This window comes from Lonchura striata, chromosome 3 (assembly GCF_046129695.1).
Source record: "Lonchura striata isolate bLonStr1 chromosome 3, bLonStr1.mat, whole genome shotgun sequence".
Classification (NCBI taxonomy): domain Eukaryota; kingdom Metazoa; phylum Chordata; class Aves; order Passeriformes; family Estrildidae; genus Lonchura; species Lonchura striata.
In genome coordinates, this window is record NC_134605.1 from 49,704,106 (window position 1) to 49,722,067 (window position 17,962).

The 17,962-nt window shown below is 36.3% G+C and overlaps 1 protein-coding gene across 3 annotated transcripts in view; it reads right to left on the minus strand.

The window, feature by feature from the left end:
- The window catches only part of UTRN (utrophin), a 305,876-nt gene that overhangs the window by 30,860 nt on the left and 257,054 nt on the right, over window positions 1-17,962 (minus strand). For all 3 annotated transcript variants that reach the window (XM_077782132.1, XM_077782130.1, XM_077782131.1), the window contains 4 exons: window positions 14,755-14,840; window positions 7,842-7,999; window positions 5,319-5,485; window positions 2,800-2,911 (listed from right to left, as the gene is read on the minus strand). In XM_077782132.1, the coding sequence (XP_077638258.1) occupies window positions 2,800-2,911; window positions 5,319-5,485; window positions 7,842-7,999; window positions 14,755-14,840 (523 nt within the window). The remainder of the gene's footprint in view (window positions 1-2,799; window positions 2,912-5,318; window positions 5,486-7,841; window positions 8,000-14,754; window positions 14,841-17,962) is intronic.

Sequence of the window (17,962 nt, forward strand, 5' to 3'; positions counted from 1 at the left end):
AGAATTTGTTGTGCTTCTGAGAAATCCCTTTATACTCTACATGGAACTGCTCACCGGAAGACAATTAAATGGTCTTCCATCCATCTGTGACTACGTTCTAGTTCTAAATGTCATCTTATGTAATGGAGGCTTTTTTTTTTACCTATTTATTGCTAGTATTCTTGATAAAAATGTATTAATACACATTAGCAGTAAGAAGGCGAGGCTAGATTTTATTAATGCAGTTTGATGAGTACATGCATTTGTACTATGCTTTTCAACACTAGCCAAGAAAGCAACATTTTAACATGAACAGCCTTTGAATTCAGTTAAAAGGCAGAACGGATGCACTCTTCATCCATTATATAATGGATTCTAAGGAACAATTCAGTGGCCTTTGGTGCTTTTATTTTATTTCACAGATCCTGGTCTATGCTATTTTTCAGGCATTATTCCATTTAAACATATAAGCTATCCTACTAACTGCAAAAAATTTTGCAATTCTTGACTACTGTATTGTATTTAACAAGTTCAATATGTAGAGAGGTTTACAACAAATTAGTATACCAACCACAGCGCATTATTACAAATAGTAAGAATAAATAGTACAGGACTCTTTTAATGAAATAAATTCTTTATTCCAGACCTAGACCATATAAGGCTAGTTAAAATAGCTTGCATATGGATACTGATTATGAAAGTCTAACAGGCATCTAGGTCTGTTCATATAACAGGTCATTTCTTTTTACAGAAATGGTCATAGCAGAGTGTATTTACATCAGGACCCAAATAAAATTCCAGCTCTTCATATTCAGCTTCCAAATTAACCAGGCTGGTGCTGGACCTCTAATTTTATGCATCACCTGCCATTTCTTTTCTTCTGCTCTACTTAAAACTTCCCCAATTTCCTTCCTTTCCCTGTTTTTACACTGGCCTTCATTCATTCACTCTAATCAAGAATGTAATTTTACTCCCCTTATTACCCCATAGTGGAGTCACCTCATTCCTCCTGTATTTCATGGAAAGAAGGGACTTTTGCCTTATGTAACCTTATTTTACACCTAATATTGCTTTAAAAATACATTTTTTTCTGCATCAGTAACAGAAATTTTCATTATAATATAAGCCATCCCTATTTCCAGGGACAGAGAAGACTCCAGCCATTTCCAGAATATGTTTTTCAGTTTGTCAGCCTTTACTTGTAAATGAGATGGCTCACGGTTACACAGTGTGAATGTGTTTAACAAGAGCTGAAAACTCATCTTAGATAAGAAATCTGCTGCTTCAGACAAAATCTGGAATTCATCAGAAATATACCATCATGTCCTAGGGAAAGTACAATACCCCACACTAAATGTAACCTGTATTTGACTAACTCAACAGGAAGGATATCTTATCCTGCAGACCAGCAGCAATATCTGTTTCAACACCCCTTACAACTCAATTTCTGAATTTTCTGCATTATACAGGCATTAACAAAGAATATTTCTGTTCCTTTAAAGGTGAGGTTTATAAGGAGAAAAAAAAAGTAAAGTATTAATGTCTAATCATAGAGCTCCAAATCCTGAGGCTAGAATAGTCATATGATAAATTATAATAAACATTAAAACCAGCTGAAAAAACAACAAATCTACTTAAAAAATATTCTTTGGAGTATTCCCTAACATGCCAATTTATCATTAAAATCCTAGGATTTGGTTATAGAATTAATGAAAATACATTAACATGACTCATTTTTTTTCTGACCATACTGAAGTAAAAACACTACTTAATAGAATTTGAATTCCATCACAGGAGACACGCCAGACAATAAAGAGGGAAAACACAGGTAGTAAGTCCAAAAACTACAGCAAAAGAGTCAAATAACTCAATGAACTTTTGCTAATAGAAGAACCCACAGAATCTTGTAACACTATTGAAAATTGGCTCTGTTGAATCATCTCTAGTTACATTCTGGTCTGAATGTAATTTTTCTGAACATGCAGACCCTTCACCACTGTTCTGTAGAGCACATATGAATTATCCTATTAATTAATTTCTAAGGTAAAATTCTTGACTGTAAACAGCTATCTGATAAAAAAGCGTGAGTGTTATTTTCGTGTGGCAACACAGCCACTCCTTAAGTTAAGAAAGACTCCTAGGAATCTCCTTAAAAAATTGTGTTTGAAGCATCATTAGGAAAATACAGTGTTATAAAATTAATCTTTTTCAGCTACTGCTGATAAACATCTCACACCATTTCTGGTTAGAACCTATCAATTCTGTTTATAGTTTTTTTTTTCCAGCTATACATTGACTTTTATATATCCCAGTAAATAGCAATTACACAACAGAATGAAACAGTCTATTTCTAGCTACATTTTCATGAAGCAAAGAAATGCTGGACCTGAAAACTCAGCCCCCTAAAAATATTAATGTGCATTACTAGAATATGAAATACTCTTTGCAATACGAAGAGCAATAGTAAAGCAAGTCCTTTTTCTCCGACATGTCCTCACCCTTATCGTGTGTGTATATATGTTAGTATACAAGAACAGCAGTTACTTCTAATATTCAAGCTTTGTTTTACCAATCAGATGTGAAGTTTAAGTTCTCTCAGAGGTGGATACTGCTACCCATTTATATAGAATCCAAATACTCCCTACATAAAATCAACAAAACTTGAAAAGTTCCTGATGCCTTCCAAAGAGAAAGGTAGGAAGACAAGCCATATTAAACATATCTAAAATAAATCCTGGCTAGTTAAAGATTATGAAAAGAAATTTAGACCTCAGATCTGGGTTATTATCCATTAGAAACACTGAGAAAATTGGTACTTACAGGTATACAATACTCCACCATTGGATAATGCAATTTATGCCCCTTTGCTGTGCGGCCAGAAAAGAAACAGCTCTGACAGACATCATAGTTGAAATGTTTTAAGCTCCGGTACCTGTGGGGACATTAAACAAAGTGATTAGAGGTTTACTTCTAATGAAGCCTCACATAGCAAATTACTCTCTGAAATGGGTCACCTGCTTTTCAGCAGCAGCAGCACAAGGACACAGTGAGTTTGTTGGGATTAGCTCAGAGAGAATTTTGGAGTGTGTACAACCAGAACATGGCACAGCCAACACTCATCACGGCTGCAGGCCCAGGGACAACAGTGCACTGCAGCAGCTACAGGGGACACAGGAAACCTGCATCCCTCTTAGTCCACAGAACCTTACTACACTACACACCTCTCTGGGTATTTAAAAGTTCCTGTCTCCATATCAACAGAGCCATCTGAAATGCATTACAGAGTCTGTAACTGCATACATCAATCACCTGCTGCCCAAGCAGCTTTGATGCAGAAAATCTTACAGGCATCAGCTTCATTGATGGACTGGGAAGAATTTATAATTTTAAAGTTTTTACTGACTTTAAACTGTATTTCTTTAGTTCTTCTTTTCCTCTATTTACTATTTGTGTATTATCTCAAAAAAACTTTTATAAACCAGACCGGTTTATTTCAGTTTTTATATCAACAGTTAAATTAAAGGTTCGTAAATGATTTTGATGCTCAGAAACTTGACACACATTTCAGAAAATTAAAATCTCAAGAATTCATAAATTGTAAGAATAATTTAAAATTCAGTTTAAAATATACAATTATTTGTTTACTTTTAGTTGATTTTTAAGAGAGTGTATGTCTAAATAGGCTAACAGACTTCTACAGTATCCCTTGTACTAAATGTAATCACTGGGAGTGTAATTTATATATTTATTTAGACTAAATCAAAAATTCAATTCCAAATTGCAGTCACTGTTTCTATGCTATGGTTGTTTTGACTGGATGAGGTTATATCATTTGTATGAAACTAAAATGAGCTAACTGAACCAAATTGAATAGCTACTGAATACTTGAAGTTTAAATTAAACAGCTTCCTGAGAGCAGTTTTCAACACCCATCCACATTTTTCCCCTGTTGAGTTTTATGTTTTGTTTTGCAAGACAATATGTGTCTATAAATGTAAAGGTTCACTTTAAAAGATGCTGATCCAACTTGTTTATAATCTTTTCTCAGAGCCAGTGCATTAAATGGCTACATTTACCTTCTGCTAAGACACTAGATGCTTTTGTTGTTGCAGATCTCTAGCTTCATTGTAGAAATTATTTAGAATGGCCCATTCTGAATGGATCTTTTTATTATTTTCTGTCTCCTTGCCCTCCTACACATAGGACAACTTAGACAACTATAACATAGCTGAGCTAGAGCTTTGCCATCCTATGCTTCTTCAAACAATAATAAAGACAGAAACACTTAGAGAATTTGATCCCCCTTTAAGACAGGCAACAAAGTTTGATTGGCTTATTGCTTTTGCAAATACTCAAATACCTATATTTATAATTAAAAAAAGAAAAAGAGGGTTGCTAGCACAATCCTGTAAGATTTACTAAAGCCAGAATTCCAAAAACTAGGCAAGATGAATCTGACCTCAGGATTGATATTATTATCCTCTAAAATAACAGTAAGATGGAGAACAGAAATGATGATCAAAAGTTACTCCCCTGACTGAATACCTAAACAAAAATCTTAGAAGCAATTACATGATAGACTGCTTTATATTTTTCCTAGATAATACATCAGACTCCATGACCACAGTAGCAGAAAAAGCCAGTTATGCTTACCTCTAGCTCTAGCCTCTACTGAAGAATTTGGAGATAGGGGTTGGATCACTTTATACACTGGAGCAATCAATTTACAAATGCATCTTAGTCACAGAAATACTTACTAAGGGTACCAACTACAGTTTAGGAGAATAATATGGAGAATATTCCCCATGTAACATTTTCTTTTAGAATTTACACCTTTTTTTGAAAAGACAATAGTTAGGTTATGTTCAGGGACATAGACAGGGACTTTGCAAGTCTCATCACAGCAGTTTATCAGTGTTTCTTTTAAGCAAGGAAAGATTGATGTTGAAGGGTGTTTTATACTGCCTGGAATAAGTTAGTTTCCAAAGCCTTATGCAGGAGAGCAGAGAGAGAGTCCATATTTTTTCTTACTGATCATCTTTTGATCTTATGCTTACAGAACACATGAGGTGTGCTTATACTTCATTTGCTATCTCTTGGATCCACCAATCCACCCTGTGCCTCTGACAGCCACAGGACCACTGGGTGTCTAACAGTGGCATTGCATGAGCCAGAACTGCACTGGCTCAGGTGACACTGTGGCCTTACCATGGGTGACAAATCCCATCTTAAAGAAGGAAAACAGTGGAAAAACAGACAGGGAAAAACTTCACTTGTTGGAAGTCTTCAAAATCTGAATATTTTAAGAGAAACATTGCACCTAACACCTCTCCTCTTACCTAAATCCAACAATTGGACACTCCTTACAGATGTTGCACTTGGCCTGATGTTTTGCTGTTTCTGCAGCTGCCACACGGTGTAGAACTGGTAACCACACCATAGACTGTGGCTCCAAGCGCATCCAGTCTATGAATTGCTTTACAGTTATTTCTGGTTTATTGTGGTTCTGTGGAGAGAAAAAAAACCACATCCAAATTAAAAAAAAAAAACCAAAAAACAACAACAAAACAAAACAACAGACAAGTTGATTTTCCAAAAAATCCACAAGTAAATTTTCCTTAGAATTCTATGGAAAAAAGACCCCAACAACCTGCATGAATTCTTTCCATGACATCCAAAACCATTTACAGGACACAAGAAATAATCTCAATGAAAATTAAAATAAAGAAAACAAGTTAAGTCAGTAAGACTTTAGAAGACTAAACAGCTGTGATAGAGTGGACAGATGGTAAGAAAGATAGAGGACATAGTACAGAAGTAACAGACTGTAAAGCTGTCTTTTAATTGAAAGGACTTGAAAAGTAAGTATGAGCAAACTCTGCAGTTCAGACATACTGAAGACATGGTTATGTTCTGAGTTAAGATTGATGACAAAATGCTAGAAGTCAGTAATGTTTGCATGCGTGTACTGATTGCCCCAAGACTCATCAATTTTTTATTGTGTTCTAAGCCCAAGTGTTCTTTCTAGTTAGCACATTAAACATAATGCGCACACACACAAAATAAACAAACAAGCAAAAAACAATAAAGGAATCTGCCATTTATAGCCAGTCACTGCAAGCATCAGAGTTAATGTATTAACATGATTGTTTCAAAAAGCAAGCAGACACACTTCCACATTTTCTGTAAGTTATAACCACCAGAGAAGCCTAGCTACAAAGTTATTGTATTCATCAACTTTTTCAGCAATAACAAAAGAGCTTAATATTTCTGAGCTCAATGGAAGTAATAAAATAAAACTTAAAATGAAAAGTTTTTCTTAAATGGAAAGACATGAAAGCTTCTTAGCTTTCATTTAAGCAAGGTCCAAGTTCATTTTTTGCAATAAGAAGGAGAAGCATGAAAGAAAAAGTATTTCTTTCTCACAAACAAAATACTTGTTTTCACTGGGCTGAGATAACTGACATGCAGCTGCACATTTTCTCTATGCTCTCCTAACCAGGGACTGAAGTTGAAGTACTCCTGTGAGATGAGGGATTGCAACCTCATTATCAGTATAATTGTAATAATACATCAAGTATTTAAAGAGTATCTTGCTAATACACCCCCCACCCATAATTGAATAGCATGGGAGATGGGTTAGATCCTCGAGAGACATAATGGTCATTCTTCTGTCACACAGAAAGTCTGTGAATAATAAATGAAAAATTTATTTCATTATGACTCAAACCACTCAAAGCCAGTGATAGATAAGTCAAGCACCATTCCTTATTGTCTGAAGGAGCAATGTTAAAACATCAGGGGAAGCTTTAACTGGTCAAACCAACTTCCATACATATCTACCAAACTATTCATGACCTGGACAAACACACTTCCAATCCTAATTGCTTGAATCCAGAAATGAATCTAATAGTTCTGGAAAAAAGCCAGCATAATTGCGTTTTTCAAAGAACTGGAAAAAAATGTAGAAATCTCTATGAAAGAACGGCAAAATAAAATCCTCTGAAGGTTCACTAAAATCTTTAATGTTCAATTCAAAAAAATAAGAAATATCCAAATCAGTAATTTTGTGTAAGCCATTGTGTATTTTTAATCCATATGCTATTTCTGACAATGCTCAGATCAGCTGCTTTCACAAAAATAATGCACTGAAACAGTATGGCTATCACTACCTAACATTTGGAGCCTTAGGCATCCTTGAAAGTCAGAGTTAGTTAGTTGTATTCCATTACAACATTCTGTTTTTAATTCTCATCTTTAAACAGACAGACACTCCTTGCAGCCTCATTAACCCCCTGCATGTAATGTGGAGCTTCACAGCAGGCTGCAAGAGCTTTATTCCATGTTCTGATCTACTCCATAAAGGCTCACAATATAAAAAAGACTACACTTGAAGTTTCATGCAACTGCATGGTCTTTTGTCAGCAACATAATGCTAAATAATTTCCTGGTGCACAAGGTCAAAAATTACTATCAATATCATTTTCTTGCTCTGTTGAGATCATGTCTCATTCCAGCTGGAAAAAGCATGTTGTTCTCACAGCATCCGGTTGCTTTGAACAATGCAAAGCAGGATAATTGGCCACTGCAAAATTTTTAACAGCTTTTAGAGTTGCAAACACTATCAGAATCATGGAGATTTATATATTCTTTTGGTGAAACAAAATCTGTTTGATCTTTCCCAGCTGCATTGTCACATGAATTTCCCATACTTAGTTGCAGGAGCATATTCATTTCTGTTCAAAATTCAGCGGATGTTTTTATTTTCCTCTTTTCTTTTTACATTAGCACGTATAAGTGAATCTGTAAAGTTAAAAGAGTTTGGTTTGGTTTTGTTCTTCACATGGAGGTCTTTATCTTACCTGCTGGAAGCAGCTGCGCACACTGGGCTCAATGTTGCTGCCACCGAAGGCTGCCACTTCCCCAAGCTGTCGTGGGATCTGGATGGCATCGTGAAGCAGAAGGCCCAGTTGCCTCTGGTCACACATTTCTGTAGGGCCTGCCACCTCCTTGAAGAGGTCTGCAACATCAACAAAAGACACCATCTTGTTCCATTTCCATGCACACCTCCTTTCATTCAGTAATGCTGCAGGTCAAGCTTTTAATTTCTGTATTATTGTCATGGTTACCAAATGGCCACTGTCCCAAAATCTTCATCTAATCTTGATTCATAACCATTCAAATGAGAAAAGTAAGACCATATAAATGAAGTTATATGGCTTCTTATGGCACATAGTGGACAGGAAGGTGATTTGAGGAAGCGCAGCTTCACCAGCAAAAATTCCTGCCTGACATACCTAATGACTTTCCATGATAGAGTGACTACATTAGTGGACAGGGGCATGACAATTGATGTCACCTCTCTGGATTTCTGTAAGGCTTTTGACACAGTCGCTCACAACATCCTTGTCTCTAAACTAAAGAGAGATTGATTCCATGAGTGGACTGTTAGATGGATAAGGAATTGGTTGGATGTGGCCAACTACACGGTAGTGGTCAACAGCTCAGAGTCCCAGTGGACAACAATGACGAGTGATGTCCCTCAAGGGCCCATACTGGGTCCAGTGTTATTTAGTATTTTCATTAACAAAACAGATGAAGGGACTGAGTGCACCCTCAGTAGGTCTGCAAGTGACACTAAGCTGAGTGGTGTGCCTGACACACCTGGAGGATGGGATGCCATCCACACCTGGACAACCTGGGAACCTCATGGCGTTCAACAAGGCCAAGCGCAAGGTGCTGCACCTGGGTCAGGGCTACCTGCAGTATCAGCTCAGGCTGGGAGATGAAGGGACTGAGGGCAGCCCTGTGGAGAAGGACTTTGGGGTGCTGGAAGATAAAAAGCTGGACAGCGTAGAAAGTCAACCTGAGCTGCATCAGAAGCTGTACGGCCAGCAGACTGAGGGGGGTGATTCTGCACACTCTGCTCTTGTGAGACCGCATCTGGAGTACTCAGTCCAGCTTTGGGGTCCCCAGCACAGGAAAGACTGTTGGAGCAGATCCAGAAAAAGGCTACAAAACTCATAATAGTTGAGATGTTCCATTACTCTGAAGAAAGGCTGAGAGAGTTGCAGTTGTTCAGCCTGAAGACTCCAGGGAGACCTTACTGTGGATTTTTGCTACTCAAAGGGGCCTTGTAAGAAAGCTGGGAGCACAGGTTTTAGCAGGGCCTGTTGCAATAGGACAAGTAGGAATGGTTTTAAAACTAAAAGGTAGATTTAGACTAGTTATTAAGTATCAAATTTTTTACCATGAGAGTAGCAAAACACTAGAACAAGCTGCCCAGAGAGGTGGCAGATGTTCTGTCCCTGGAAACATTCAAAGCCAGATTGGACAGGGCTCTGAGCAATCTGATCTGAAGATGACCCTGCTCATTCCAAGGCAGTTGGTCTATATGACTTTTTAAAGTCCTTTCCAAACCAAATGATTCTATGATTCCATGAAGAATGAGATAATATTTCAGATATCCATATTGTGTGCTAAAAAAATATGTCATGCTTCAGTTGGTTGGAACAGAAGCACAATTACTCTGAACTTAACGGGAAGTTACCACAAGTCAGAACTGGCCATGTCAAACAGCTTAAAGCAAGAACAGCAGCCAGAAAGACAACTTGGGCTAAACAATAATCACATTTTCTTCCTGGATAACCATGTCTGCTTCCATGTATTTTTCCTTCACTGATTCCATTTTCGTAAGGCAGATGTCAAGCCTTGCAGTATAAATGGATGAACCAGAATGACTGCAACAAAGGAAAAAATTGATGCTGAAAGGGATCAAGAAAATATTTCCTGATACAGGCATTGGGAAGGAAGATAGTGCTTGTATCTACACTCACAATAAAACACTGAGTTAATAGGCCTGTCAGCACTACAGTTATTATTTCTCATGTGCTTTCTTAACATGTTTCCTTGATTGGACAATTTTAATTGCTAAAATGCTCAGCTAAAAATGTTAATGTTCTTGCCAACAATTTTGATTTATGAACTCTGTAGCTGTGTACATTAGCACTCAGTCAAGAGATTAATCTTTTCTGAAAACATCTTAAATGCTGAGTTTATCTAAGAAATATTTTTTGATTCTGTGATTTGTATAAATTACAGAAGAAATTGAATTAAATTATTATGTTCATTCCAGCTGGTTTTTACAATTTCCTTTTGCACTCAATGGTTGGCTTGGATTAAAACCCCAAGTAATCTTAAAAGAAAAAGAATCAATTTATATTATGCCCTTACTTTTTCATGTTTCCCATCAGAACAACCACTAATAAATTAGAAATAAATGACATTTCAAAATTCAGTCTGGCTGCGTTTCTGATCAAGAAAAAGACAACCTTTGTTCAGAAACACTCATGAGTAACTCTTATTACATGGTGTAAATTGTTTTGCCCTTCATTTGGAGCAATTGGCAAACTTTTCCAGTGTGCTTCAGAAAGCCTGGGCACAGCTTTTTCTTCTCAAAGGAGGTAGAAGCAGAAGAAAGGATCTTCACAAAAAAAAAAATCCAGATGACTGAACTAGTTTTTAGATTTTATTGTATTTTTCTCACCCTTTCTTGCCTAGTCAAAAAGCAGCTACAGCATCTTGTCCATTCAGTGTTGTTAAAAAAACAAACAAACAACAACAACAAAAAAACCAAACACAGACAGAATTAGGGGAATTAGAACTGCACAGCTGCAGGCTCCTCTTGACAATCCCAGATGCTGGCTATCTTCTTCAACTGAGGATGGGATGGTTTTTCAATTTCTAAGAGTCAGTTTAAAAAACCTGATAGTACATTAAAAAAAAAAAAAAAAGAAAAAAATGGTCTTTTTTTTTTGTTTTGTTTGGATCAGTCTGCAGTGGAAAGAGGCCATCAAAGAAGGACAATTCATTAGCTGCTGGAGCTGGGAAACAGTAATTTCCTAAGCCCTAAAACTTCAGTTGACTGTGGGGCTGGTAAGTAGAGGAAAACAGTGCGACAGGAGAGGGAAAAGTGATTAGCTATGAGGAAAACAGCAAATACCTTTGAAGAGCTCAGTCTCCTCCAAATCATTTGTTTCTTAACACTGGCAGTTGTGCTAGTGAAGACCAAAGACTGTCCAGGTGCAGGGAGTTAATGGATTGTACCATCTTTTCCCAAACCCCTCAATGCTTTCAATGTGGCACACAGGAGGAGAAGCTCCAAAACTGAAGGCATGGAAAGTGAGAAGGCTCTTGTTATCTGGCCTACCTACTCGAAATAACCCATGAGCTATTCCCTGGCAAAGGAGGCATGGCAAGAACATCCCTCAAGTGGGAGATGGAGGAGAGCCTGTTTTAGCTCTGATATGGAACACCCAGGAACCCTACTCACCACCAATGGGAAAGAGACTCCATACATCATCCACCAGCAATCTCAAAAGCCACAACCTCTTCTAAATGAAATTTGTTAACATGCACATACACACTAAAGGAGTTTCAACAAAAAATACATTGATATAAAGGTTGAACTATATAAGGGACTCTACCAAAGTACAAGAATGACTGAGGAAGCAGACAAAATATTATTCATATCTGAGTTGTATGAAAAAAAGAGAAACCGGGAAAAGATATATCAGTTAAATAAATTCAGCCTCACACTAGTATTTTGAGGATTACAGCCAGTGGGACTCTGTAACTTAGCTGGACAACCTGGAAAAAGAAGTACTTAATGGTTGATAAAGAAAGGGTAATTGAAAATATTGAAAAGTTTAATGAATTCTTAACAAAAGGACAATAAGATAGCAGAAGATGTCTACAACCCACATTTATGTTGCATTGTCAAAAATAGAACACACATCTTCATTTCTTCATTTTTTTAGTTAGTTCCAAATGGTTTGAAAATTTACAATGTAAACATAACAGTAAAAAAACCCCACCACATTCCAAGGATGTGGTACATCACTTGAAAACTGAACTGCTTAGAAGATGAGATTTATTAAGTAGCCCTTCCTTTTCATGTCAAATCATAAAGATTTTGCAGATTAAATGATACGATCCAAAAGCTACACACTGTAAAAAACTCCATATGGGGTTTTTTTTCTGTTCTGCTGCTTTGGGTGTTAGAAACAAGTGTAATGTGAAATATATACAAATGTATTCTTATATAGCTCACAAGTGACCCTCCTTGTCAGAAGAGAAAGCAGAGAATAACATGGTTATGGCCAGACCAGGACATGAGCCTCAGCAATAGAAAAGAAGCCTGAGACTGCTCACCCCAAAGCATAGATGTAAGCAACCCACAATTACTGAATTACTTTTGCAGGCCCATTTTTATTCTCAGGAGCATTTGGGCATGTGCTTGAAGTTAAGCATGTCTTAAACATTTTCAAGAACAGGCATTCTTTAACTGAGGCTTCAATGTTTCCTCTAAAGCAATTCAGACTTTTAATTAAGGATCCATTCTCATGTCAACCCTGAAGACTAGACTCTTAAAAACAAGCTTAATTTTTTTTTTCTTTTTAAATCACAAAAATTTCTCCGTCAAAACATTTTTTAAAAATGTGTCATGTGAAAAGATCCTACCTACACTGGAAATGAACATACAGTCTCTAGGAAGGCTGAACAGTTGAACAGCAAACATTCCAGTCACGAGTTTTACAAAAGAATTAAGGGTTCATCCAAAAGTTTTTAAAACAAGAAAACCTGCTTCTTTTAATACCAACTACTCTAAGAAGAGTTTGCCTCTCCAAGTCTAGCACATTTTTGGCACAGTCTGTGCTCTGCTGAGGGCTCTAACCACAACCATCCGATGGCTGTCACTCTCAGAAGAGCCAGTGATTGACAACACCTCAGAAACCCTTAGAAGAAACAGCCAAAAGAAGAAGGAAATGCCAGGATTTGGTCCAAGAAAGGGAAAAATCAAAAGGCAGGCATTTAGTAATAAGCACACATGTTTGGAGGTCCTGGGTTTTTTTTTTTTTTTCCAAGAGACTGACTTTCTTGAAAATACTCAGGAATTCCATTACAATTTTCACTCAAGGACTGAAAACACAGTAGATGTGACAAAATTTCTCACAAGAGATGATTAGTAGGATATGACAAAAAAGAACCAAAAGAGCTTACATTAAAAAAGTGTGTGACAGCTCGTGCCAGAGGACCCCAAAACACTGACTTCAAAGCCACTACAAAGCAAGAACAGTACCTGACACACTTTGTTAGCAAAATTTCTTTTGGACTGAAGAGTGCTTCTGTGACAATTTTAAGGTTCATAAGGACAATAAAGCTAACAAAGATATAAAAGCCTGGCCCATTGATCAGAGCAGGAGTTACAACAAAAAGGATGCATTATCTGACTATCAATTCTCTGCTTCAAGAATGCGAGCAACTACTTTAATTTCAGATGTCTTTCAGGTTGAAGTTACCATCACTAGGTACAAAAAAATCTTCTGAGACTTATTCCCTACTAATTTTTTTAGGACTTCTCACAGCATCCTTTGAAGTCCATTTTGTTGACATAAATTATATAAAATCTGTAGCCACCACCAGCTGCCATTTTAATATTACTACTAAAAACAAAGCAAAAGCATAAATATGAAGCTGGCCAGGTAATTTCCTTATTCTGCTTCAGTTGTGTATTTCGCAACTGTATACTAATGTATTACCAATAGCAATTTAATGGGAGTTCTCAGGTTTTAGTTTCTTTAAAACCATCTTTTCCTAGGGTTATCAGTTTATCATCCACAGCCTAACTCCTACACTTTATGAAAGTTTTTTATTTCACACAGAACAGCAGATTACCTTCTGAATTGTCATTATGGAACAAAGGTATGTCCATCAAGCTCTTTTTTAGTTATAGAATACTTCACATATATGTCAAATGAGAGAAGGAAACTAAACACCCCAAAGTCTCAGTATGCTATTCAGATATCAAAATATGTCCCAATGTATAAAACACCTCTACTTTTGTTCAATGTTAATAACTAAGTTTACAAGACTGCTTATAAATGTTCTTAAGGAAAGCAGAATTTTTTTTGCAGAGCTCCAAAGGTACATGGAGTGAATTTAGTCTCTCTGTAATTTTTTTCATGGGTTTTCAAAATGAGTCAAGGAACTACTGTAAAGAACAGCAAATTTAATTTTATGTGCATAATATGTAAATGCCCATCATCTAGAATGCTCTAATATAGTGTGTCATCTTCTTTTCTGTATTTGTCAGGGCTTTTTTTCCACAAAGTTACTCAATTCTCTTCTGGTCCTTCATTTATTTTTATGACATATTTTTATATTACTCAGTATTTCTCAAGCTTATGAGATTACTAAAATCAATGCATTTTAAACTTTCATTGTGCAATTCTGTCAGAAAGCACATATACTGGAAAACTGTTTTTAGAGTTCAGACAGTCTTTCTCGTAGACCACTAAATACAGTTGCATGATTTTGATGTATTTCCTTGCTTTATCAGCCATATCAATCTGATGCAATCAGCACTAACTTGCTTTTTCCCTAAACAAAAAATATACACATACAAGAGAGAACAGAATCAAATCTAATACTTCTATATCTTTCACAAAGCTATATTCTGCTTTTCTTTTGGGGACTGAAGCACTGTGACTTCTGACAATTCAGAATGGACAGCAATAATTTCCAGTCAAGATATAAATCATACTTTAACCATTGTTACTAGTGATAATGAAAATAATTCTCTTTTACTTACTCAAAAGAAAACTACCTTGGCACCAGGCATGAGAAATGTTTTACTGAAAATTTTGCTAGGTGCTTTGTCATTGTACATGACTTAATTATATAAAGTACTTTGTAAAAGAAATTCTTCCTTACATCTGTACTTCTCTTCCAGAAGGCCTTTAGAAAGAGACATCAAGCCAATTTTCAGGGACTGCACTCGAATTTTTCCAGTTCGGCCGCTGAAATGATAAAGACAAGACAATTTAATACAGTTTCATTTTATTTCGTTCCAACTCAAGTCTATTATATAATACAAAGACATTGGAGATCTATATTTCAAATATATTTCAGATCTCAAAACAACATTAACATTAAAGATCACATTAAGAATTCTTCCCTTATAAAAGCTCAGCTTGACTTCCAAGTGGTTTATGTGTCAAAACAGCTTGTATTACCACAAAAACACAGGCATTTAGTTCTGCAAAGTTCTGAAAGTAATTTATTAATGTCATACACACAGAAAAAAATACATGAGCACACAGCAGGAAGGCCTATTACTCAGTGTAAAACACAAGAACTGTAAGATGAAACCAGGTTTTGACATCACAGTAATTAAATATCTTCCTTTTTTTTTTTTTTTCTTTGTTTTTGTTTTGTTTTGCTTTATGTTTAAAATGCTCTGACATACACAATTTTAGGGCAAAGAGGCAATGCAATAATTCAAAAATTTGAAGCTGTCATTCTTTTTAAGCAGTGTCACTTCAGGCTCATCTTGTCCAGCATGACAAAAAGTATGTCCAAACCTGAAAAGCAAGCTGAGAACAGAGAAGTAGGTACCAAAGCAAGTAATGTTAAACCTGCAGGGCAAATGTTGTTCAAAAAGATATTAAAACAACAAACCCAGCTTACAGGGAAAAGGAAAATTTTAAAGTTCAGAAGATCAATGCAGAAACATATTCTTAAAAATTCTTTATTTTTTTCAAACATGAAAAAGTATGTTTTTAAATGAGATGTGGAAAAAAAAATCTTTAAAATAGTTAAACTCTATATATTACATACATAAGGTTAGCTGGGTCTTTCACCAACAAGTAAGATAACAGTAAATTAATTATCACTTCAAACCTTACTTTGGTCCTTTCTGCCACACAGAAGTTATATATACACTTTAATTACTTTTGAAGTGGTTATTACATATCTCTTTCTATCCTACCCATTCAGCATAAGGTCTGCTGTCTGATTTACTTCACAAATGTTGTGCAGAATACAAAATTATCAATTACTTCTGAGTTCTTGATAAATTAGCTAAGAAATTTAAAAATATTAGTGCATTTGTCTTCACAACATCATCTAATCTAGTAACACTAGAAAGCAGTATCTTTATTCCATAAGACAGAACAGAGGTACAGAGAAATTATTGCCAAATTAATCAAAAACATCTATTACTTTTACTATCTAGTTGGAAAACCAGGACCCTATTTTCCAGAATGTTATAAAAGTGCCACCTTTTTATATATTCAAGCATAGCTTCAAATTACCTCTTTCAATCACAGACACTACATCATTCTGGCAAACCTTGCCATCTAAATGGCTCATTTTACACCCTGATAAAGTTATTTCCCTATTCCTTCCCGTGTGTAGTTGTTTGTGCTTTAAATTTATATTCATCAGAAAAAAAAAAGTGAACATTCATGTGGGTTTGATTTAACTCGGGACTGACCAGATAATTTGCATATTAACGTCAGAAAGTGAGACTGCAGCTAAAAGATAAGGGCACAAATCTCAAGGCTTCAAGCTTCTCCTGATTCCAGGAGATTTCTGTAGGATTTTTGAAAAACTTCCTTCACACAAAGAGCATTTTCTCAATAAATTACATACATAATTACAAAGCCCGGAATATTACATTTTTTGAAAGAGTAATGCATTCACCCCAAGTCTCTTTCTTGGAAACAGATAATTATTAGGACTGTAATGTCATATATACAATAAAAAAAACCCAACACGCCAAAACCAAATGCCACACACACTCCCTCTCTCCCCCTAAATCCATAGACATTGTGGTCCTGACATTTCCAAGCCAATGGTTTAAGTTTTCTCATCTTAGTGAGCTACAAAACCACTGAGAGTAGGAGGGGCGTCCAAAAACCAATGTTCCTGCTCAGTCAGGTAGAGCAGGTTTTCCTGGATCATTTCCCATCATTTCAGTATCTTCAAAGATGGAGAGGGAAGAGCTTCTCTGAGTAACCTGTGGCGCTGCTTAATCACTCTTACATTAAAAACCTCTTTTTTTCATATGTTTAAGCAAAATTTCCTGTGTTCCAAGTTGTGCCTGCTACCTTTTGTCCTGTCACAAGAGACACGACTGAGAAAAGCCTATCTCCATCTTCTCTCTTGCTCCCACTGGGTATTTATGCACATTGATAAGATCCCCTCGAAACTTCTCTTCCCTCAGCCTCTACTGGTTTATCAGTTACTCCAAGTCCTTAATTGTTTTCATGGTCTTCACTCATGCCAGTTCATGGCATGAACTGGACTCATGCCAGTTTGTCCATGTGTCTTTTGTCTTGAGGGAGCCCAGAACTGGACCCAGGACTCCAGATGTGTCTCACCAATGCTGAGCAGAAGTGCAGGATCACCTCTCTCAGCCTGCTGGGAGACTATCAGGCTACTTTGCCACAAGCCTGTCATGCAAAGTGCTTCTGAATGGCAGCACAACCATCTACGTGTACAAAACCTAAGAATCAAGGCCTTATAGTGGGAAGATTCAAGAAACTTTTTAATTTCTGAATTCATAAAAATTTATGGGCCATATATGCCACAAATGTCAACACACTATTCTGACTCATTATAGCAATACAAGCATGTTTGTAACTACAAAATCAATTGATAAGGCCACTTTAAGCAGCTCAGATATTTTTTTGCTCTGATCTGATGAAGGGGAGCCTGAATCTATTCCCTTCTCTAAATAACTTCCTAACACAGAGCTAGGATCCAAAACATCTTGACAGGCAAACACACTCTATACCATAGTTGAAACCGAGGCCTGTGAAACCTGTAAATTATTAATATACTAATCAGGATATAATTTATACTAAATTTTTGAATGTAAGTGCAAAAACTTCTGTTTACCAACAGTGGTATGCAAGCATTCTGTAGCTTATATAAGCATATAGCATATATAAGCATTTTATCTAAGTATGTGAATGCCAAAGGGACAATCAGTGATGGGCACAGCTGCATACAGGAGTTAGCCAGATTTAAAAAAAGTTGTCAGACAGGAAACATGATTAAGTGTAAGAGATTGCAAACAGGAATACACAATAAAGAATCTTGGAAAATGAAATTCTAACATGAAGTCTAGAAG